The sequence below is a fragment of the Borostomias antarcticus genome (assembly GCF_949987555.1).
Source record: "Borostomias antarcticus genome assembly, chromosome: 4".
NCBI lineage: Eukaryota > Metazoa > Chordata > Actinopteri > Stomiiformes > Stomiidae > Borostomias > Borostomias antarcticus.
Window position 1 is genome coordinate 21823045 of NC_140237.1, and position 24235 is coordinate 21847279.

General features: G+C 48.5%; 2 protein-coding genes and 1 pseudogene across 3 annotated transcripts in view; 2 read left to right on the plus strand and 1 right to left on the minus strand.

The window, feature by feature from the left end:
* brsk2b (BR serine/threonine kinase 2b) overlaps positions 1-3460 on the plus strand; it is a gene marked incomplete at both ends in the record, with an annotated part of 87230 nt that extends 83770 nt beyond the window's left edge. The window contains one exon of the mRNA XM_084436843.1: positions 3241-3460. Within this exon, the coding sequence (XP_084292969.1) occupies positions 3241-3460 (220 nt within the window). The remainder of the gene's footprint in view (positions 1-3240) is intronic.
* Positions 3461-6049: 2589 nt separating this feature from the next.
* LOC311308421 (ankyrin repeat and BTB/POZ domain-containing protein 2-like) lies at positions 6050-24235 on the minus strand (the record flags this gene model as incomplete). Its single annotated transcript, XM_084437380.1, has 17 exons — positions 6050-6292; positions 6407-6520; positions 6630-6698; positions 7060-7150; positions 7280-7382; positions 7944-8049; positions 8198-8376; positions 8514-8812; positions 8902-9037; positions 9443-9539; positions 9710-9811; positions 10373-10462; positions 10943-11108; positions 11492-11644; positions 12132-12339; positions 12779-12928; positions 23377-24235. The coding sequence occupies 17 exons, from the start codon at positions 24233-24235 to the stop codon at positions 6050-6052; spliced, it is 3165 nt and encodes a 1054-aa protein (XP_084293506.1).
* On the plus strand, positions 16390-17253 carry LOC311308069 (beta-1,3-galactosyltransferase 2-like; annotated as a pseudogene). The gene has a single exon. The product of its transcript is annotated as a beta-1,3-galactosyltransferase 2-like (transcript).

The window sequence follows — 24235 nt, forward strand, 5'->3', positions numbered from 1 at the left end:
TCTCTGCTAATCAACGCGAATCGGCGTGGCTGAAATAGGTGTTTTATTTTGGTGCTGCAATGAAAAACCAACGTGCGTGTTGGGCTGGATCGCTGAACGTTGCTGTTCAGCAGAATTGCATATTGGGAGATTACCGAGAGAGTATTCATGTGATTCAACTCTTCGGCAAGCATACTCTTTTGCTACACTTATTGGACACTTAGCACGCTGAGCATGGTCCACTAGCCTTGTCACAGATGGGAACTGTTATCAGCCGTTTGAACTGTACACTACCTCAGCCATCACCGCCACCCAGCTGTACTAACGACCCCGTCCCTCTGTCTCTCTACCCCGTTCTCATCCCTTTCTCATCCCATGCTCATCCCTTTTGCTCTTTCCTCCCTAAAGTGAGGCCACGACTGGTTTGTCCCAGTCGGTGCCAGAAACGCTTCATTTTCTAGAATCGACAAGAGTTGACTCCAGCTTGTCTGTCATCTCTCTCTCTCTCTCTCCCTTTCCCCATCCCTCTCTCTCCCTCCCTCCATCCCTCTTTCTCTCTCTCTCTCTCTCTCTGCCTCTCCTTCTCTCTCCTTACCCCATCCCTCTCTCTCCCCCTCCATCCCTCTTTCTCTCTCTCTCTGCCTCTCCTTCTCTCTCCCTCCCTCTCTCCCTCTCTCTCCATCCTTCTGTCGTCCATGCCGTGCTGCTTATTGTCATTCACAGCTTATTCTAACCTGGGCAGCCTTGAGGGACTTGAATGATTGGCATGCTGGGTGGAATGCAGGATCACCTGGGCGTGTTCAGAGCCGCTCACACACGCTGTCTGGGACCGGCAAACGCCAGAAAAATTGCTAATTCTAAACGGAAATGCCTGATTGAAATGTGAGGTGCCGGCGTTTGTATTCGCTAGCCAGGTCGCACTGCTGGAAGAGATTTGAAAGCAACTAACATGACACCCATTGGGTAGTCCATCTCAAAGCGTCTCAGTCAAATGGCGTGTGCCTGTGGCTCTGGGTATGAAAAAATTAATTCTTCACAGCAGGTCTCTGGTGTGTGTGTGTGTGTGTGTGTGTGTGTGTGTGTGTGTGTGTGTGTGTGTGTGTGTGTGTGTGTGTGTGTGTGTGTGTGTGTGTGTGTGTGTGTGTATGTGTGTGTGTGTGTGTGTGTGTCATCTATGGGACAACATAACACATGGGAATAAAAGCATGTGTTTTTGTCACAGATTGGAAGCCGATGCCATGTAGACCAACCAACCCTAATCCCTTTCTTATGTTTTTCCAAACAGTTGTTATGTAACTTCCTGTTTGTATTGAAACAATAGATATCTAAGACCAAAGCATGTATGTATAGTGCTTTTATGATGATCAGAAACACTCAGATGTACAATAGGAGACTAGCTTTCCACGCAGGTTTGTGGGTGCGTGTGTGTGTGTGCACACGCGTATGTGTGTGTGTGTGTGTGTGTCTGCCTGCCTGTGTGGACCATGGGTGAAAGTCCTGCTTATCATCTCAGACCGCTTCTCCTCCTACAACCCTGTCCTGACACAGATAGATACTAGATCACTACAGATAGATACTAGATCACTACAGATAGATACTAGATCACTACAGATAGATACTAGATCACTACAGAGTAAATACTAGATCACTAAAGAGTCAGAGACACACACACAGTCAGAATGGAGCTAGGGCCTTCAGACACAGCCCAAGTTGACCCTCAGTAAAGCTGGTACGGTGGCGTTAGAGTGACTCTCTACTCTGCTCCTAGACATGGCCCAGCGGTCAGACACTCTGACCAGCAAACCCTCCAAGCGTGGTAAGAACCAGGAACCTGGACCCCTGGAACCTCTCTGTTTACACCCCCCCCTCCCTGTTATAACACGGTTATAACGTTGTAACACCCCTAACAGCCTGCTGCTCTACCTACCTACACCACTCACACTGTGCTACCTTTAAGAGTGATATAACACGTGTGTGTGTGTGCGTGCGTTCCCGAGTGTGGCGCCAATCTTTTGCACGGCTGTGTCACTGTGTGGTAGGCTCCTCCCCTGTGAGATGGCCACTCCCCCCCCCTTCCCTATTCTTTCCATGATCAAGATGATTTTAGATTTTTTTTTTTTTAAGTGTTCATGTAACACGAGTACAATGGTAAGTGACTGCTATACAAAACAACAATCATGCTATCATAACAATACCATAGCGTATGGATGAGAAGCAGTTTGAGATCTTAGAGGGTCACTATGGTTTATACTGTAGACAGTTATGTTACACATCAGACAGCCGGCTATCACTTGGCTTGACAATCATACAAAGGGGAATATTGAAATGTCTTGTGTGCGGTTGCATGTACAGTAATCTGATGTGGTGGTGTCTGGGTATTGACTAACGAACCTGCCGTGTGCCTTAACCATGCTGAGAAGGAGAGTTGACCGGAGCTTTGGAAGGAAGGCAGGGGGCTCTGGTTCACACACTAAGGAAACACTTCCTACTGTACCTTTAGCTCCTTATAGTCCGTCCATCCTTCCTGCTGCTATCATCATCTGATCTGACTACTGGATGATGGGACTATATCAGTATAGGTGTAGTATATCCTCAGGTTAGTAAATCACATTTAATGAGGAAAGGAGAAAGCATGGAGATGATGTCAATTTTTGTCCAGGGCTCACCCGAAAAAGAGACGCAAATCTCAGTGCGATTTCTCTGGTTAAAGACATTTTTATTTATTGATTTATTTGAAGTTCATAGTGGCTTCCTTTCCACTCAAGGAAAGGAGGCTGTGTGTTAATGAGCTGAAGAGTATTGAGACAGGCCCGCAGCCTCCAGCCCCTCTGCCTGAACCCCTCCAGAGCTCCGCCCAGCCCTCCCTCGACATCACTCTCACCACGCCTGGCGAAAGGAGACTCTACAGGCGGTACCGACGCGTACTGGACCGCTGCGCATATCAGCCGTTCAGAAGTTGCAGTCGTCTTGAATGTGTGTTCTTGATCGCTTGATCGACCCCCCCTACCCCTGATTTGTTGCTTTAACACTTAACACACCGGTACAACATAAGCCGCGTTGACTAACTATACTGACGCGTTAACAAAGATTCCGCCAAAATTCTATCTTTGTCTCTTACATGCCTCAAGAGTCTCCTTTAACCAGCTCCTCTCCTCCTCATCCCTCCATCACCACCATCTTTCCTGTCGTTAACCCCATTGCTCATTCGTTGTTTGTTCTCTCTCTCTCTTTTCTTTTCTTCCCATCTGTGTACCTAGGCAGCCCATTGAGTAACTTCTTTGACGTAATTAAACAGCTTTTTTCAGATGAGAAGAACAGCCAGGCCTCCCACCCCCCTGGCCCCCCGGCCTCGCCTAGCCCCCCCGCCAAGCATGCCCCCGGCAGCAGGCGAAACGAGCCCCCGCCCAATGACTCTAAATGCCCCCCGGGCAGAGACAAAACACAGATGGCTGCCACCAACAGGACACAGGAACAACCTTAAGAAACGAGGGTTAGCTCTGCATGACTAGACGATAACCAGTTATCAGGTCGTTAAACTAATACAAGCCCAAAGGCGCGAGAAGAGAACGCCTGAGGAGTTAGGGGGCTCTCTCTAAAAAATTTAAAAAAAACTACTTTTTTGATGATTGCCTATAAACTTTTGTACTGTATTATAATGGAATGACTATTTCAGTTTAAAGAAGCCAATCAAGTATTTTACAATAAGTAGCACATGTAGCCATGTTCCTCCTACCCTGTCCTCCCCCATCTCTGTCTGGGTGTGTGTCGACTCTGGTCTCGACGTGTGTGTGTGTGATGGCTTGACTTGTCTCTACCACCAGGGATCATCCAAAAAACCTATTAAAGCCCTCCTCCTGCTCCACAAGATGGCCGCCCGTGTCTGACACAGACACCTCTCATCAGGACTAAGTAAGGCAGAGAGACAGAGGACACAGAGAGAGAGACTTCACACTGCACACCGCTGCCCCCCCCCCCAACACACAAGGCTTCTAATGACCCCCCCCCCTTCCTCTAGAGTACATATCCTCACTCCGTCGTCCTCCCGAGAAAAACACAGCTGAAGAGATATGAAGATAAGCCTTAAGACAATGTTCGTCAAACCTACTGTACACACACACGCGCGCACCTACACACACACACACGTCACCTCCTTTCTCTTGTTCTCTTTCTCATACACACACACACACACTGTATTCATATGCAGGGGGATGTAATGACTTGCACATACTGACGAGTGGAGGTACCACTGGCTATGATGAAAGTTGGCGGGTGGTGTCTCTGAACCCAGATGGACACTGGCTGGATTGTAATTCCTTTTAATGTAGTCTTTCTTTGTGAACGACCAGATTTGAACACTTTAGCTGAACTCTGCTGATGGAGTACTTTGGGGAGGGCGGGAGGGGAGGGGGTACACACAAGTGAATGATCTGTTCTGTTGTACAGACTAAATACATTGTGTATGTACAAATGTGTAGTTGTGACATTATGTTTAGGAAAATTGTGTTCTTTTTTTTCTATTTCAGGACATGTCTTATCTATGTCAATGAACTTGTTTCATCATCCGTGCTCTTTTGATGAGTGAGCCATGGCAAGCTTTTCAGTTAGTGTTCAGTTTTGTTCATGTTCTTTTGAAGTATCTGCAGGATTCAGACAACAGTGAATATATCGTGTATATTTTTGTACCTTTAATGTATTTTGTCATCTTGTTTCAATTGTATTCTGGGTTATTTATATACATGATGTAGAAAATGTGTTTCTTACATCAGATTATTTAAGGATATTTTTGTCATGTTTAAGTTATTGATCATTCAGAATTCATGCAATTTTTGTGAACATTCACTCTTTCCCAGCTGTGAGGAGAAAGTTTGTAGGCTAATATAAGTTTGGAGAAATGATTTACCGTAATTTAAGAATGTAGACTAGCGTCTTTGTGAGGAACGAGCCCTGTTGATAATTGTCAGCTTCTTCCCCTTGTGTATTTGAAGACTCGAGACTCACCGACTGCTCATTCTGTAAATAAGACTAGTTTGCTGATGAACTTATTTAAAAACCCGAGGGGATTCCTACTCTCAGCTTTTACCTTGTATTGTAGTTTGCATGTCCAGCATTCGTCTTTTCTTTGCATGTCGTTGTTGGAATTGTTCCGTCAATTTTCTCTTCCTTCTAATTCTTTCGTTGGGGTCTGTTTTCTTGTGTTGTTTATTTCTCTTTATTTCTGTCTTTCTGTTTGTTCTCGCATCTTTTTTATGTCTGATTTCTATCTTCTACTGCCCCCCCCCCCCCCTCCCCTCCCCTCCCTCTCTCCTTTATTTATAATCGTGCACATCATTGTGCAATGCATCCTCCAGACGCACACACACACACACACGCGCTCTCTCTCTCTGAGGGGAATCCTGCCACTCACACCTGGGTGGGCACCGGTATCAGAGAGCAAACAAAGCAATACCTATCCATGTTCTCCTTCCTAGTCCGTGCTTTGGGAGGCCAGACCACGCGGAGGAGCAGCGGGCAGAACGCTGGCGGCCGGTACTGAGCAGGATAGCCACTGGCAATGTAGAATATCCCCATCTAACATAACTGTGAACAACTTCAGTGCAAAAGGAAATAAATCTGTTGACTTTGGAGCTGCGTGCCATGTCTTTCTGCTCGAGAAGTGTGTGTGTCTATTTAGGAATGTGCACGTTTTATCAAGGTCGTGGGAATCGTTCTTCCGAATCCATGAAATGCACCAATGTCAGTGACAGGAAAATATACTGTGAATATGAGAAAAACATTTATTAACATATGTACATTTACACCTTCAAAGTTAAGATTATCTACATATGGTTAAAAAAAACACACACACACAAAACGTGTGTATTCTGTAATGGCTGCTCTGCCCACAAGGGGGTGCTTCTCCTTTAGCCACAGTAAGGCTCTGTCAAACTGGTTTGCCTTAGTGGAGATCTGACCGGATTGGACACATGAAAGCTAATTATGGCAAATCCAACCAGCCAATCAGAGAGCAAGTTGAAGCTATTACTGTACTACATTACTTACATCTGTTAAAGCTATTGTTAACAGTGAGATTCTACTCTCTACAGGCAGGATAGAGTGAGTATAGCCTGTGGACTAAAGTGACCTCTAGATCCTCCAGGAGAGGGCAGTGTTGGTCCCGGCTTGGCCCACTCTCGGACCCTGTCCTCGGGGTGTGTAGGTCTATACTGGCCCCTCCTAGGAGCAGCCTGTGGAAGTCCTCTTTCTCCAGGAGCTCCTCCATGTTTTGTAGAAAGAATCCCTCGCAGAACCTCCTGAGCTCTGTAGCCCCATAGTCCTGCACAGAGAGAGAGAGCGTCTTGACTATTTAGAATTTACCGGTACAGCGGCTTTAAACCAGAGAGAAGAGCATTGACCATGGTGGGAATGTGGCGGAAACCGCTCCTTTTACCTTAGCAGTCTGAAACACGTGGACAGAGTTGTCCAGGGTAACCGTCCGAGAGAGCTGGATCTCACAGCACCTCACCAGCGCCCTCAGCTGGAAGAAACACGCCACTGGCAGCAACTGCAGAGGAAAGGAGAGGGACGGTCGGCACTTAACACCACGCCAGTCCGACCAGTGCCACTGGGGCGGGTATGTGAGGGGTGTGAGTGGAACAAGACTGGGCTCTAACCTCGGTGGCGTCCGCCTGTGTCAGCGTCAGACCCTCAGTCCCTCCACAGTACAGAGAACTCATCAACCTCTGGAAGACGAGGGACACAGAGGTCGCGAGGGTCAGTATGCATACAGTCCACAGTAACACGCAAGACAAATACTGCACACCTGCATCCAAATACTATTTGAAGTTATGTTAAATAATTCTCTGTCTTGATTGATCTCGATTGGCATTATGGAACCAATGGGCTAGTCCCAAAAATGACCTCCCTCTCTGACACTCCAGGCACTTAATGCATTTGAAAGAATGTCAAATACTATTTGAGCCCGGACCAACAGACAGCACATAGTAATTAGTGTGATGTTAGTAATAGTAGTAGTACTAGTACTAGTAGTAGTAAGTAGTAGTAGGTACTACTACTAGGTTGATTGGGTAACACTTTTCCCACCTGGAAGGTACTGTAGATGATGTCGTTGACGTGGATGGTCATGTTGTCAGGGGAACCGCCTGACCCACTTGGACCCAGCAGGGATCTGAACCTGACCGGAGAGAAAGAGTCTATCAGCTTGGGACAAATGACGCCGTATTGTCGTGGTGAAAACGAGAGACTCTTAGAGAGAAACCCTCTGGTCACTCTACCAGGAGAGCTCTAGGAGGAGCGTACGTACCTGTCGGAGGCGGACATCAGCAGGACCCTGTGGGCAAAGAATGGCCGCCCCTCCACCATGAAGGTCACGTCTGACATCTCCTCGTTGTTCAGGAAATGAGCGTCTTGAGGGGAGACAAGGACAGAGTCAACCAGAGTCCTGAACAGTAACGTGCCATGACACTCATGGGACACTAGAGTCCAGCCTGAAGCAAAGAGAGAGAGAGTTGTAGTTTGCTACAAATACTGGTTTCAGATACAACTACCAAGACAAGACCTCAGTCTTATCGCAAGCCTTTGCATAAAATTTGACGGGTCATGAAAGTCATGAATGCTCCCATTTTGGTCTGAGCTCTTGACTTGTATCTGAACCTGTCTTACAGTAAGAGATTGAGTCAGACCATCCTGAGGTAAAACGTTGAAGTATGTCTTTTGATTGTGTTTACTAGGCATTAATATGAACATACTGTGAACTCTTTGTGACTGCGACGTCTCCAGTCAATAATTAATCAACAAATATGGTGGACGATGAGGTAACAGTAATTTGGCAACCTAGCTTAATGGTTTGCGGACATTGTAGCTAAATCTGTCGATGGAATTATTTTCTTTCTTAGGGACCCGAACAAAGTCTATAGACTTCTGATCCTTGAAGGGTGAAACCCAGCGTGAACATCTAAGCATGTTACCGAGCTGTGTGGACAGGGCGGTGTCCATCTGGGGGACAGCGGGGACAGGAGCAGGACCGTAGCAGTGGGTGAACACTGAGGCCAGCCTCTTGGTCATCGCATAATCCTGCAGGGGAAATGAGATCAGGATCATTTAACCGTGCCATCGTCCTGACATCTTAAACCCGCCAGGCCTTTGCCGAAACCCCTTGCCCGAAACGAGGAAACGGGCACCGGTGTGGCGGCCGGCGGAGTTCGCGGCGTCGACGGCGCACCTTGCTGGTGGAGATCATGCCGAACATGAGAGGGAGGCCGAGCGAGACCAGCTTCTGGCGGTAGTCGTCGGGCCTGACGGAGGCGAAGTCGGCGAGCAGGGAGAGAGCGGCGTCCTCCCTGGCCAGCAGCCGGGCGCTCTGGAGAGACCGCAGCCACACGTGGAGCTGCCACGGCACACCTGGCGAGACAGAGGGGGGTCAAAGGTCACGCGTCCCGATGTGAGACGACGGGGCCGAGGCAGTACGCCGTTCGGAAAAACGCCTCAGCTGAGACCGGCTGTCCGGGGATAAGTGAACATGCGCTGCGGTAACGTACCCAGCGCTCTGAGCTCCATGGTGATGTCCAGGTAGCCGTGCTCAGCGCTGTAGTAGGCAGCCTGCTGGAGAGCCTTCATCCTGGCCTTACACACCCTGGGCATGGGGCTGGATCCGGGGGTCCTGGAGCTCAATCTGGGGGTCTTGGGTCTGGAGGGAGGAAGAGCTGCTGAACCTCTAAATGGGCTCGCCCCCACTTCGTACTCCTCCTCCTCCACCCCCTCGGCCAGGATCTCCTCCAGGGAGAGGACGTCCTCCTTCCTCTGCTGTGGCTGGGTCAGTAGTCTCCTCAGGACGTTCCTGTGGTGAAGGACAGCGTGAGTAAACAAACACACACACACACACACACTGACGGAGGGCGGAAGACACACGGCGGCCAGCTGCAGTACCTGTGTCCATGTGCTGCGGCACAGCTGAAGCAGTTCATGTCCTCATACAGCGATGACGTCATCGTGTTCCCATCATGCCCTCTGATCAGAGGGTCGGCACCATGGGCCAGCAGCAAGCTCACCATCTCATAGTTACCTGGAGACACACACACACATATAACAGTTGGATGGCTTATCAAGGTGCGTGCGTGTGTGTGTGTATGTGTGTAGGGCTGGGTTTAAAAAATCGATTCATCGATTCTGAATCAAATGATTCCGAATCGATTCATGAATCCCAAAATCGATCTTTTATTAAATTTTTTTGAATGAATAAATGAAGGAATGAATAGTTCATTAATTCATTCAATGATTCATTCATTCATTCATTTTGGGAAATCAGTATCGATAGCCAGCCCTAGTATTGATGTGTTGCATAACTTGGCAGTCATGTAATTAAGGTTACAGCTAAAACAAAACAGAAACGATTCGATTCTTGAAATTCGACTCGATACCCAGCCCTAGTTGTGTGTGTGTGAGTGTGTGCGTGTGTGCGTGAACTCACCAGCAGCAGAGGCGAGCTGGAGGGGCGTCTCGGCCGAGCTCTGCTGTCCGTCGGTCAGCGCCGTGCCCTCCACGTCCGCCCCGGCCTCCAGGAGCAGCTGCCGACACAGGCGGGCGGTCAGACGACTACAGCAGCGTAAACGCTGTCCCGCCCCGTACCAAAACAACCCCCCCCCCTCTCGCTGAGGCCCTCTACACCAGAATACAGCCCATTTACCGGGATGACATCATCAGCCAGGAGTTCTGGAAGTTTCCGTGGAGGTCTCACCTGAGCCACGGAGAGGTGTCCATGCAGCACGGTCAGCGTGAGGGCCACCCAGCGCCGGCGGTCCGGGTGGACAGAGGGGTGTCTGGGAGAACAGCCCGGTACCTGAGGAGAGACACTGATCACAGCGGGGGGCACGGTCCACACGAACGGAGACTAAGGAGACCAGTTGCGCACGGTAGCGTAGCACAGGGGTTCTCAACCTTTTGTAACTTAAGGCCCGCTTTTGACAGTTAAAACAATTCTGAGGACCACCTTCCCAAATACGTGAGAAAAGAAACTGGCGGTCTGTCACTTTTCTCATCCGATAGCGAGGGAAATTTGCATCGGAGGGAATGTTCGCTAGCAAGCTACGTTAGCTGAACACGTTCGGATGTGATTGGTGTGGTGATATTCAAACGTAACTGGTCATTGAAATTATATATATATTTTTTTTTATATATATATATATATATATGTGAATTCTTGAGTACATTTAGATAAGTTTGTTAATTATCAAACTTTATTTCTTTTTTTCTAACCATTTGGCAGTAGGCTACCACTGCCTCCGCGGCCCACTAGATGGCGCTCTGCAGACCGCTGGGTGAGAACGGCTGGCGGAGCGTACATGCGTCAGGACGGAGGGCTGTGGAGGAGGAGTGCTGGTGTGTAGAGGTGTGTGGTTACCTGCAGGTCCACGCTCGCTCCGGCCTCCAGCAGGATCTGGACCAGGGCTTCGTCTCCCACTGCGCAGGCGTACATCAGGGGGGTTATACCCTGGGCGGCGGCAAACACACCATGACACACCATGTGACAAAACCGCATGAGTCTGACACTTTTTGGTGTTATCCTTGACAGTGTTTTAAGCTATGATGTAATCATTTGTGATGACATTTTTTTCTATTGCCGATAAACTAAAGTAAACTAAAAAGCTTCCTGGGCTTGGGTAAGTTAATACGACTTTACATTACATCACAGTCATTTAGCTGACACTTTGATCCATAGCGTCTTACAAAAATTGCATTTAACGTAGGAAACGTCACTGTACTACTGCAGTACTCGCCAGAACTCACCTATGTAAAACGAGTGACTAAGAGTATAACCCCCCCCCCCAAAACCTCTGGTTTTAAAATCGACCAATAGAGAGAGTGTACAGTACATCTAGTTTACAGTATTCTGTTCCTCTGCCAGTGTCCAGTTCTGTCCTCCCTGCCCCTCCTGTCCCCCCCGCGCGTGCGTCCCCTCCCCGGTCGGTACCTGGTCGTCCAGCGTGTCCACCCCGGCCGGGCCCAGCAGCTGAGAGGCCGGGCCCAGCAGGTCTGCCCTGCCGCAGCTCAACATCCGGAAGCCCAGCTCCCGACGGAACTTGGCGGAGGCCGCCCCCGTGTCCAGGCGGCGGACCGAGCCGGAACAACACTCGGGCCTGTAGGGAGGGAGGGAGGGAGGGAAAGAGGGAGGGAGGGAGGGAAGGAGGGCGGGAGGGAGGGATGGAGGGAGAGCAGGGAGGAGAAGTAGGGAGGTGATTGAGGTGGAGGTATCATTCATGATTACATCCCCTATGCCTCTATGAAGCATGCATGCACTCTTATCAGCAAGAGTTGAGAAGTGGTCATCTAGTCCCTACCAGAACGTCAGGAATGCAAGTGAGCATGCTGAGAATTATCAAGTACATCACAGATGCTCAATACAGGGGCTGGTTTTTAGGTTTTAGGTTTACAACTGTACAGTACTGTTCAGATATCAATTGGTCTGCATGATTAACCCTTGATTAACCCCGCCCCCGCCCCCGAGAGTCCCCACCCTCACCTCAGCTGTCTCGGCTCACAGTCCATCCCTGGGAGGAGCAGGCGAGACGTCTGTCTGACGTCATCGCTGTCCACCAATAGGCTGCGGCGGTGCTCGGCGTGCGCCACGGCGACCCTGATCCACTCGGTGAGCGGCGGGAGGTGTAGGAGGGGCCTAGCGGAGGAGGGGGAAGGACGCGGTGAGGTCACCTCGCTGACACACTACGGCAGCTTAAAGCCAGGTTCAGGTATGACATGCAGACGGTCTCTTAAGCGCTTTTAAAACGGCATTTGTTTCATAACTGCCTATTTAAAAAAAAATAATAATAATAATATTAAAACGAATGTTTCTAAGACCGTGAAAGCGTGCAATTTTGTTGCCGCTCTAAAACGGGCCACCTCATCGTAGTTCTAGTTTGGGCTGGGCTCTATCTGAACCAGGGATCAGAACATGTAGAACCTCAGAGGCCTGCAGGAACACTGAGCTGGATCTGGACTGGAGACTCACTGGTCAGGGATTTCATAATTGTTGCCAGGTGGAGGGAAACAATAACTTAGTGTCCCAGTGCGTGCACACACACACACACACACACATACACACACACGCACACACACACACACACACACACACACACACATGCACACACAAGCAAGCGTCTCACCTCTCTCTGCCCAGGACCATGGCAGGGGGCCCTAGGCTGGGGTTCTCCAGGGACTCCATCTGGGGGCTGGACAGGAAGTAGTAGAGTGTGTGCAGGGCATCTGGAGCCCAGGATACTGACTGTTGATTGGCTAGGCGGGTCGGACTGAGGGAGGGGCTCACAGCTCTGAGACGCTGCATGTGATGCATGGCACGAGATACCAGGTCACCTGACGGGATGAAGACATTTTTAAAATTTAATACACTTAGAATTTGGCTGATAGAGGAAAAAGGCAGGGTAAACTTTAATAATGATAACTTTATGAGTGATGGAACATGGAGCTAACGTTTGTTTGTTAATTTAATCTATGGCCCCCTTTTTTATGAATTGCCACTTCAGAAAATCCCGAGCACACAATGAAGGCACACATACAAGTTTGTGTGTGTGTGTCACAGGGAGAGAGAGAAAGAGGGGGAGGTAACACCTTGGGGATGATGTGAAGGTGCCCTTGTTTTGCTGGTACAACCACTAGACTGTTACATAATGACGCTGAGGTCTGGCCCCTCTGTGTCGGCCTGTCCCCAGAGACGGGAGTGGGGGTCACAGTGTCAACAAACAGACCAGAGGGCACTAACTACGGCTATACTATCACACACACACACACTCACTGAGCTCTGAGATGCTTCCCACACAGGTAGTGAGTAGGGCCTGTTCCAGGGTGCGTAGCTCCAGTTGGGCATACACATCCTCCCTGCTCTCCGTGGCCTCCTCGGGAACCTCCGCGTTCAGGCTTCCAGGGGCCAGGAGGGACAGCTCACCTGCACACACAGAGGGGGGGAGAGAGAGGGGAGGGAGGGAGAGGAGAGGAGAGGGGAGGGAGGGAGAGAGAGGGGAGTGAGGGGTGATTTATCAATTTTTTCCCCCAAGTGGCGTCTAACCACAAAGCCACTCATCTGTGTAGAATATCATATGCACTGTTTTGTCTTGTTTCGCCTGTACGCTCCGGTGTTTGGTGACTGTTTTTGTAGAGTGCATTGTACATTGTATTGTATAGCATTGTATTTACGACCGCCACTGGAGGTTTGGTCCTGGCGGTCACATTTGTCACTCTGTTAGAGTATATTTCGCACTGTCCTGTCTTGTTCTTGCACGTTGTTTATTGTCATGCACCAACAGACCAAAGCAAATTCCTCGTCTGTGTGAACCCACTTGGCAAAATCAACCTGATTCTGATATACTGGTCACAGTGTCGGCCATGACAAAAGGGGGAGACGCACACCACCAGGCAACTAAGTATTAACAAAAGGATTCATTATAAGTAACTGAAATAACATAACGAGGGTAACTTAAACTTAAATAACCATGGCGTGTGAACTGTAGTCAGTAACCAGTAGTGTGTGTGAGTGCATGAGTGGAAGGTGTATGGGTGCAATGTTGGATAGTGACAAATCATAAGTAAAAATGCCAAACAAGGCCAAAATTTTGTCTCAGAGCAGAGAGCACAGCAGCAGGTCCCATATCTCTTCTGGATCCAGGTGTAAGTAGTGTTGCTGATTGCTCAGCCACGTCCACCACCAGGAACCTGCAAAGACAAGCAGGACAGAAAGACGACAAGCAGGACAGAAAGACGACAAGCAGGACAGACAGGACAGACAGACGACAAGCAGGACAGACAGGCAGGACAGACAGACGACAGACAGGACAGACAGGCAGGACAGACAGACGACAGACAGGACAGGAAGAAGACAAGCAGGACAGAGAGACGACAAGCAGGACAGAAAGAAGACAAGCAGGACAGACAGGCAGGACAGACAGACGACAGACAGGACAGAAAGAAGACAAGCAGGACAGACAGGCCGGACAGACAGACGACAGACAGGACAGAGAGACGACAAGCAGGACAGAAAGACGACAAGCAGGACAGAAAGACGACAAGCAGGACAGAGAGACGACAAGCAGGACAGACAGGCAGGACAGACAGACGACAGACAGGACAGAAAGAAGACAAGCAGGACAGAGAGACGACAAGCAGGACAGAGAGACGACAAGCAGGACAGAAAGACGACAAGCAGGACAGACAGACGACAAGCAGGACAGACAGACGACAGGTACACCAGACGAGTAGCCGGAGGGGGCGGATCCATCACAACAGCCACTAACACATCGTCAGACCTAGTAACGCAAAAATACCCAACCCCACACACACACACACACACACAGAAACACACACATACACAAACACACATACACACACACACACACACACAGAAACACACACACACACACAGAAACACGCATGTGAATGTGCACGCATGCAAACATGCACAGCCACTGTGCCACAGTGAGGGGGGTATTTGCTGACTCAGTCTTCAACACAATGGAAACAGCTTTCTCTAGCAGAGATCATCTCAACAAGCCAGGCCAGAGAGGGTATGTCTATTCTCTGCTGGCTTAGCACAACCAGCTCTACCAATCTTCCACCAGGCCGGTCGCCATTTTCACTTTGACAGTGCTTGTGAGACAACACAGACACGGAGAGACAGGCGGACAAACCTACCCCACAGTGAATAGGTTGTTCCACGGGGAATAGTTGTTCCACAGTGAATAGGTTGTTCAAGTCCACATTGCGACAATAGCATATTTACAGAGGTTATTTTCACCTACTGTATGTGTGTTGGGTATATTGTAACAGATACATTTTCTTTCAGCTGCGAAAAGGCTCTTTTTAGGCAGGTCTCTCTCAACACAAAAACATGTGTGACCTAACATTGTGTTACTTGGTTTGTCAACCAAACCTCATAGCAGATAGTTGACATACTGTACTAAGTTACAATGTCAAAGCAGTAGTTTGTTTGTTTATTCTATGCTATCAAAAGTAGACATATCAACTAAGTTGACATTGTTTGCTTAACCAAACTGGTTCAAATAAGCTTTATTGTAAATAAAACATATTTCTACATTGATGTGGTAAACTGTTGTTTTTTTTGAAGAGAGACCCATTTTTTGCATATATAAAATGCTTACTGCAGTGTAATAAACCAATACTTCCTCTAGACACATATGGACAGGAAAACACTAATTAACAGGAAGTGTCACTGCAGCTTGTGTACAGTATGTGAAAATATATACAGTATACTTCAATGTTTTATCTCCCTTGAACAGGAAGTGGTACTGCGCCTTGTGAACAATAGAGTAGTTGTAATTTCCCTTGTCACATGTCTGTTTCAAATCATTTCATATTGTACTTACAGTATTTATCTAAGCTACTGTACAGTACCTGCCAATAATTGACACCAGGGCTTTTTGGATTATTTGCTAGTGTGAAAATATAATTTGGACTTTATAGGAGCATTATTGGTGGCAAAGGTTTATCTTGGGGACTTTTGAGGCTGACACACTGTTTTTCTCCTCCTCCTGTATGACTAATACCACAGAGCACTTGCACACTTGTTTGAGCAGTTGTCTAAGAGACTCTGTCTCAGTAGAACTGTCTAAAGAGACTGTCAACCTGTCTTGGAGATGTTATTTCAATGAGTCTTTTAGATGTGAAAAGAACAGAGCACTGTTCTAAGTTTACAAAAATCCATGTTCATTTTTCCATGCAAGTGTAACTAGTTTATCTTATTTACTGTAGTACATATGTTTTTAATTACTGTAGCAATCTGGGTTTCAGAGTGCAGGTATCAGGTTTAACTCTGACTCGACAGTAAGTGTAGACGTTTATAAAGTATACAAGTGTCAAATCAATTGACAACATAAAGTAATAAGTCAAACCAAGATTATAATTGTACTCTTAAAATGATAATTATACTCATAAAAAGTACAGTTATCAGAAAATAAAGTAGTAATAGTATTAGTAGTAGTAATAGTAAAAGCAAATTAAATATCAGATTAAAATTCAATGACTGACTAGATCAAGTATGTTCAAAGAGTTGTCAGAATACATTCAATTGTTTCCATAGAAGATGTACCTTTCATAGACACATCTTTACGGTATTAAGAGAGGTGCTACAGTAATTTGCTAGTTACAGTAGATGGAGAAAATAAACTGTCACTTTTTGCAATTCAAGTCTCTTACTGTTTTAGCTTTTAGGTTACTTGACTTGTTGATCTCCATTATATCCCTTTTTTAGTGACAAAAATGGAATGACCACTTCTAAACGGTACTGTTGGTTCCTGACTGTTGCTCTTCTGCATCCTTGTTTTTTTTTTTTTATCATTGTGCAAACTCTACCAGATCTTACCAGACCTTTCAAGAAACACGAGTCGGCAAGAGCCAATGGCAACCGGAGCTGTGCCAGCCACACCAGGACCCTACCAGGTGGAGTACCCGCATGAGTACCACTTCGTTGTGGATGAGCCCAAGAAATGCCAGGAGAACAAGCCCTTCCTGATTCCGATGGTGCCGGTGGTGCCCTATTACAGGGCGGCACCCGGAGTGCTGAGGGCCTGGTACTGGGCAAAGGGGTGGGTCTGCTCTTCCTGCTGGCGCTGCCCGGCGGAGAGGGGGCAGAGAGGGGGCATAGAGGGGGCGGAGAGGGGGCAGAGAGGCTCCAGGAGCAGGTGCTCCAGGAGAGTGACGAGCACAGAGACCTACTGCAGAGCGACTTCCAGGACGGCTACGAAAACCTGACCATCAAGACCGCGGTGACGCTGGAGTGGCTGAGCCCCCGCTGCCCCGACACGGAGATCGACTCGGACGCGTTCCTCGACGTGCGCAGCCTGGTCGGCCTGCTGCTGACCGCACCGCGGCACGACTGCGTGACTGGACGTGTGGCTGAATGGAAGGCTGTTCTACGGGACCCCGCCTCCAAATGGTACCTACCTACCCAGCACAGTTTCCCCCGAGTCGGTCTACCCGCCGTGTGCTCTGGGACTGGGCCGCGTCATGTCTTTAGACCTCCCCAGAAAGCTGTTGGAGGCGTCCAGGCACGTTAAAGCCCTCTACAGAGAGGACGTCTATCTGGGATTGTGTATGAGACACCTGGGTATCCAGCCCACTGACCCTCCCGGTGACAACCTGTTTCTAACCCTGAACTGGACTGTCTGCCTTCTCAGGTCTGTCATCGGGATTATCATGAGGTCACCTCAAGAGCTCCTGGACACATGGCGGGAAGTGCAGAGACCTGGCCGAGTCTGTTAGCTTGACTGAAATACTCCAAGCTGTGCTTATGTGGTGTCCTGGAATTATGAAATGCAGTGTTGCAGTATCTGACGCATAAATGAGCAAACCTCTGTCTGTATCTCTGTGTGTTTCCCAACTTTCATTGGACACCGTCGGCCTGACAGCGTTCATATTTGGCACGGGTAAAGGCAGGAGTCCTGAGCAGACGGTGGCAGGGCCAGATTTTTTAATTAGATCATTAGGGCCGACTAAATGGCAAATTAGTGAGCAGGTTGTGCGCAATGCGCGCAGTTGCTCATCGACAACGCCGCGCAGGGGAGAGCAATGAAGAGAGAGGTGAGTCTGTTACAGTATGTAGTTTAGCTGTGGAACAACTCTACAGACACGTGTGTGTGTGTGTGTGTGTGTCCGTAGAACATTGTCGACACCAAACCAAAACGTAACTTTCTTCAGTGGCATTCCCGTGCCTGACAAACACATGTGCCTCAGTATGTTTTCGTATCTCTGTCTGCATGTCAATTGTATGCCCCAATAGATATCAGAACTAGAATTGTCGAGTTAAAACTCAGCATACTGAGAGCGTTTCAAAGCATTTTCACACAGAGCAACACCCTTTTGCCCCACCTCACACCTCATGCCCTGGACTCCAGACTGGGCGGACAACGACAGAAGCAGAGTGTGACATCGAGGTCGAGGTCTTTAGGCAAAGTCACATGCACTGAACAAGTGTCTTTTCATGCAGTCTATTCATTCACAACAAGAGGCCAGTCTTTAGTGTGGACAAAGTACAACAGAGTGTTTTATATAATCCCTACCTGTGTGGTGTGTGTGTGCGTGTGTGTTTGTGTGTGGACCATAATCTAGCTACTGTGTATACTAAACGTCCTCTCATAATCATGTGATTAAGTCATTTCCTTTGACTCTCTCTTCATGTGTGTGGCTGAACAAAAAACGAGGGCTGTCCTCAAGTGTGTGTGTGTGTATGCGTATGTGTGTATGTCTGCGGCAAAACAGAGGCACAGTCACAGAGCTTACACAACAGCTCCTTTCTGAGCATGAGAGAGAGAGAGAAAGAGAGAAATGTCACATTCAGATATACACACAACTCAGAACATTCAGGTTATTTAAATGAAAAATATGATATAATAGAAATGTAATGTACTATACATGATATACTGCAGAGATAAGTTATATCCTGGGTCCCATAATATTCTCTCTCTACATGCTTCTCCTCAGTCAAGTCATCCAATGGCACAACATCTCCTAACTGTTACGCAGACGACACCCAGCTCTATCTCCCCCTGAAGACGAATGACCAGTGGTCTGGACCGGCTGATGGATTGTCTGAACGACATCAAGGTATGGATGTCCCAAAACTTCTTGCAACTGAATGAAAGCAAGGGTGACATCATTGTTTGGCCCCACCACCTCTGTTACTCAGATCACCAATTACCTGGGTAGTTTGTCCACGTTGGTTAAACCCCAGGTCAGAAACCTCAGTGTTATATTTGACAAGTGAGCTCAGTAGTGAAGTCTTGCTTTTTTCAACTCTGCACCATCGCAAAAATCAGCTCCTTCCTCTCCCCTCAAGACCTCAGTAGGGTCATCCTCATACTCATCTTCTCAGGAATCGACTACTGTAACTCCCTCTGCTTTGGGATCGCGGATAAGCCTGCCGCCAGGCTTTTGACGGGCTCCAGAATGAGGGACCACATCTCACCTGTCCTGGCCTCCCCTCCACTGGCTCCCAGTGAGTGACCTTCAAAATCCTCATGTTCGTCTTTAAAGCCCTGAACCGCCTCGCCCCAGCACACATTGTCAAGCGCTAGGTCTCTTAGATCTGATGACCAGAGGCTTCTGAAGGTCCCACGGTCAAGGATGGTGATAAGGGGAGATCAGGCCTTTACATTGGCGGCCCCTGGTCTCTGGAACAACCTCCCCTCCAACATCAAATCCGCCCCCACACTAGAGACCTTTAAGACTAGGCTCAAGACCCATTCCTTTTCCGAGGCTGATTTGAATGTAGGTAGTTTGAATGTGTGTGTTATTTAGTGTGTGTCTAGTTATGTTCCTATTTCATGTGAATGATGGTTGTCTCGTGTGCCTCCCCCTCTTTTCTCTCATTTTCACCCTGGTCAGTTGTAACAAACTGTAGTTGGGTGCACATTATAAATAAAAATGACTATGACTACGTTGGTTTGGTTAAAATATGCTCATTCCTCTTTCAAAACAACAGTGAAACAGCAGTTTCTGATGAAAGTGATGAAAGACAGCATTTGCTGGAAGGAGGAACAAAAAGTGAAGGATGTTCGAGTGTCACAGCCTTGAGATTAAACAGAATCAGTCCAGGACACCAAGACTGCTTAATATCCCCTCCATCTGTCCTTCCTGTGAACCCAGAAAACAGAAGATGGATTTCCACCAAGGTGGTTTTTCTATTTCTGAGAAAGACACTGCAAAATACCTTTCCAGATTTTCCATAAAGGGTGAAGCACCGGTCAGATGCAGTATGATAATCACTAATGGATTTTTAAAGAGCTTAGAGGCCTCTTCTTCTTCTTCTTCGTTAGGTCAAGTTGTTGTTTCTCCTCTCCCCCCCAGGCTCGGGGCAGAGGGGCTATCCTTTTACCACCCCGAGCCTGGGTGAGGGGGCAGCCGAGTTATATATCCGGGCACACCTCCAGGAGCCATGTGACCATTTAGTCATCAACAACTGTCAGGCCACACATTCCGTTGGGTGCCCGATATATCGGACAATCCTGGATGACGTGGTCTGCGGTTTGGCAATTAAAGTTGCCTCTTGATTAATGGTCAGATAAAAAGTATACATCACTTGATTGTACCTCGTGGATCAGACCTTGTTGTCTATTCAACTACTGTAAATGAATAAACCTTTGAGGTTGTAAATCTATACTTCACCAGTCCTACTGGGACATTTCAATTGTGCCAACTGTCAACACACAATCTACTGTACACACACCGCCTCATTGTAAACAGATGGATGTCTATAACAGAAAAGCAACAAAACCAACAGAGAGGTCTGTAAAGTTCAAAGGTGAAGTCCAAAAGGCACTGCCCTGGCTACTCAGGGTTCATGACATGCTGACTTCCCAGAAGTTCTGAGGAAGTGTCCCCCAATCAGAGCCCTGGAAGTAACACGCGCACACACCACACACACACACACACACACACACACACACACACACACACACACACACACACACACACACACACACACAGGCTCCACACATCCTGAGGTCCATTCAGTCCAAACCAGTGAGCAGACATGAGCAGGATTAGGCTGAGATAACAGTTTTCCCGCCCAAAGCTTGGAAAAAAGTCCTCTGCAGCAGCAGCAGTACCGACCAATATTGTCCAATACACTTAGAATATAAGCAGTTTAACTATGGTGTGTAATATACAGAACAATGCAATACTTAATGAAACTCAGATGTCTTCAGGAAAACTCAATGTTTTCAGGAAAGATGTAGAGTTAGAGTGATATGTTGGGACTGGACCTCAGAGTGAAGAGAAGAGAGAAGAGACATCTTTATTTGTCGTACACAAACACCAACACGTGCAATGGGTGACACATGGTAACACACACACACACACATGCATCAGGGTCGCAGATGAAATGTCCTCTGCGCTTAACCCCCCCCCCCCCCCCCCAACCCCCCACCCCAAGGTCAGCTGGGAGCAGACAAGACAGAGTGCATGGTCTATCCCAGACCACAGAAGCACATTCACAGTCACAGGCAGTCGAGGTCTGCCGTTGCTGAGATCTGAGACCTTAACGACATCTGCAGCTGTGTCTGTGGACAGAATCGGCCATAGAACGCTGAGCAAGGGATTTGATACGGAGGAGAAGCATTTATTCAGGAAGATGTTTTGGTCGGTCCATTAGCCAATATTAAATGTCATTGCCTATTCCTCAAAGGAAAAGTGTTGTTGTGATATGATGTTAAGCGTTGAAGCAGGAGGAAGTTGAAGCTTCCCCTGTAATTCAAGCACTGCTATATGGCAACACTCACCAAGCACCATGGAACCTGACCCTCATTCTCAACATCAACCAGTCAGTGTTTTATTACTTATTACAGACACACACACACAAACACACACACACACACACACACACACACACATTCACACACATTACACACAATCACACACATATTACTGTACACACAGTGAGCAGTGACATAGCACACAACACAACACACACAAACACACAATGCAACTTTGGTGGTCGCCGGTGGAAATTGTTCCCTGCATTTCCCCCCATCCAAGCCGTCCTCCTCCAGGGGCAGCCAGGAGCAGTGGGCGGCCATCATTCATGGCGCCCGGGGACCAAGTCCAAGTGCTCAGTACATGGTCAGGGACCGGACCGAAGAGCATCTGTTCTTCTTCTGCATGTGTTTCGTATTGGGTTCTTTGGGAGGTAACCCTTGGTCCTCGGAACTTTTGGCCAGCGCAGGGAGCTGCCCCCCCCCCCCAACCCCCCGGTCCCAGAGAGAGGCCTGAGACTGAGGGCTGCTTTGTGTCTGCAGTGGGGAGGCCAGCCTCCCTGGTGCTAATGAGGTGTGGTGTCTAATGGCGAACTGCTATTGCATTTTCTAGTCATACAAGCTGGGAACTAGTGTTTTAAAAAAAAAAAAAACTCACACGCTACCATAAATCCTTCCAGGAGAGGCAGGTGTCCTAGTAAAAGATGTAAGTAAATACAGGAGAAACAACGACACTTAATTCGGTGTTGGGTCGGAAGGTGTAGCCGAGTTCCAAGTGATTTTCCTCGTGCGTGTACAGCTCTGCATTGCTGGAGAAGGGGGAGGAGCTTATTGTATAAAGCCTAGGGGATCACGTTGCTCATGACACATACATTCTGTTGTCCATTATCGATAATGAGACTGTTATTACCGTAGTTGTGTGTATGAGACCAGAACATGCTCCTTCACATGCCCTTCAATTAGTGTTCTGACTTGGAAGACGTGAACCGTGGTTCCACTGCCTACACACACACACACACACATACACACACACATACACACACATCTGGCTAGCGCATCGGAACCAAGACTTTGTTTATCTGCGAGGATCTACCACTTCCTCCTCTGGTATTCCGCCTCAAAATGCTTGTTTCCTGTCTGGCGACGTGAACCCAGGAACCTTGGCTTGATGATATCTGAAAAGACTAATATCACCACACATCATCATGATTGCTTTACCGTGCCATCCAGTGGTAGCTGCTGGAATTATTAACCCTGGTGTTCAGTGGTAAACCTGAGACAGACAGGTTCGGAGAGGAATATCTCCTACAGTATTGTATCTACTGTATTTTCGGTTGTGATTTTTCTTTAAGGTTCAAGCAAGACGGTTTATTTGTCACAATGTAGGCTACACAATACGTATCATTCAATTTAATTGCGTTTTACAGTTTGTTTGTCCATGCGGTATTTGTATTGAATGATCGAATGATCGGTTCACAATGGGGCACATAGCCTACAACATCAGACAGCATATGAGCTTTCACTGGGGTCAGTGAACCACAAGCTGACCCCTCGTTACCGTGCCAACCATCCTCATGCAAACCGTAATGACTGGAGCTAACAAGAAGTCAATAAGAGTGAGTCCACAGTGTACCGGTTTCTCTCAACATAGATTCACACACAACTAACTCTACACGTACTTCCACTCAAAATAAAATTTGGTATCACTTTGGTTTTCATGGCTGTTGATGCTGAGGGGGAAGCTGAGGGGGAGAAGCCCCCAGGGCAGGCTAGTTCACTGGTTCTATTTTGCCAGATAGGCTGTTGACAGAATCGGATAATACGCGTGGGCCTCTCTCTCAGAAAGAATGATCTGCCTGAGTGGAAGTATTGTTTCCATCCCTCACCTCCCTGAGGTTATTGCGTAACTGCTCTCTGCCCCTCTGCCAAAGCTGACTTGGAGCCGGTCCATTCCCTTCTGTGCCTTCTCACGGGAGAGTGGGGAGGTTTAAGTGAGGGAGGGGGGGGGGGGCGTGTGCATTTGGACCACATGATCAATCGTGCCATTGTATTGCTGCTGTGCACCTACAATCATGCACATGTGGTACAAAACAATTGCTAGGCTATAACGAGCCAAAACACAGTATAAACTCACCACTGGCGTTTTTACCGCAAATCAGATGTTCGTAGCTCTGAAGCACTCCCCACAGTTCAACGTCGTCGCTCACGACCCTCTCCAGGACCTCGGCAGTTACAGGGCCCCAGGTGACCCCGGTGACCCCGGTGACCCCGCCGCCCCGCTCGCGCTCCAGCCCCATCAACGCCCGCGCGCCCACCACCTCCGCCAGGCTCTCCACGCACGCGGTCAGGCAGATGGCCGCATACTCGTGTACACGCACGGACACGCGCGTGTCCACCATCCACCTGAAGAACCGGCCGACGGAGAGAGTCAGTCCGCAGCGCGCGGATTTGCCCCGCTTGTGCAGCGTGTCCCCCGAGCTCATGCAGTGGAGAGAGATGGCTCTCACGGTCCCGGCCACGCACCTCTCCGCCAGCCCCCAGCTCAACACCAGCCTCGCGGCACTCTGGATCTCGAAGCGCGTGCATCTCCGGTGCAGCTCGCTGAGTCTTTGGGCCTCCCGGGCGATACGAATGAGAGCTCTCCTCAGCAGCACTGACAGCCGGTGGACAGCGTCCCCGGAGAATGCAGCGTCTTCACCGGAGATTTTACGCAGGACCTCTGCCATCTCACGTTCTGTCCAGGGGTATTCTTCAAGCTCCGGTAGACGGTGACACTTGGATAGGATGTCCTCCGTGTCCTCCGGTGCCGTATTGACCGTGTCCCAGCTGCCGTTTCTGCTGTTCAAAGAATCGGCGCGGTGCCACCAGGTCCCCCGCGGTGGAGAGACCAGCGCCTGTGAATACCGGGACCTAGAGGACGTGGTGCTGAGGGACTTGCAGGAGTCCGAGGCTCCGTAACCCGAGTCCAAACTCAGATCCTCCAGGGTCGTCAT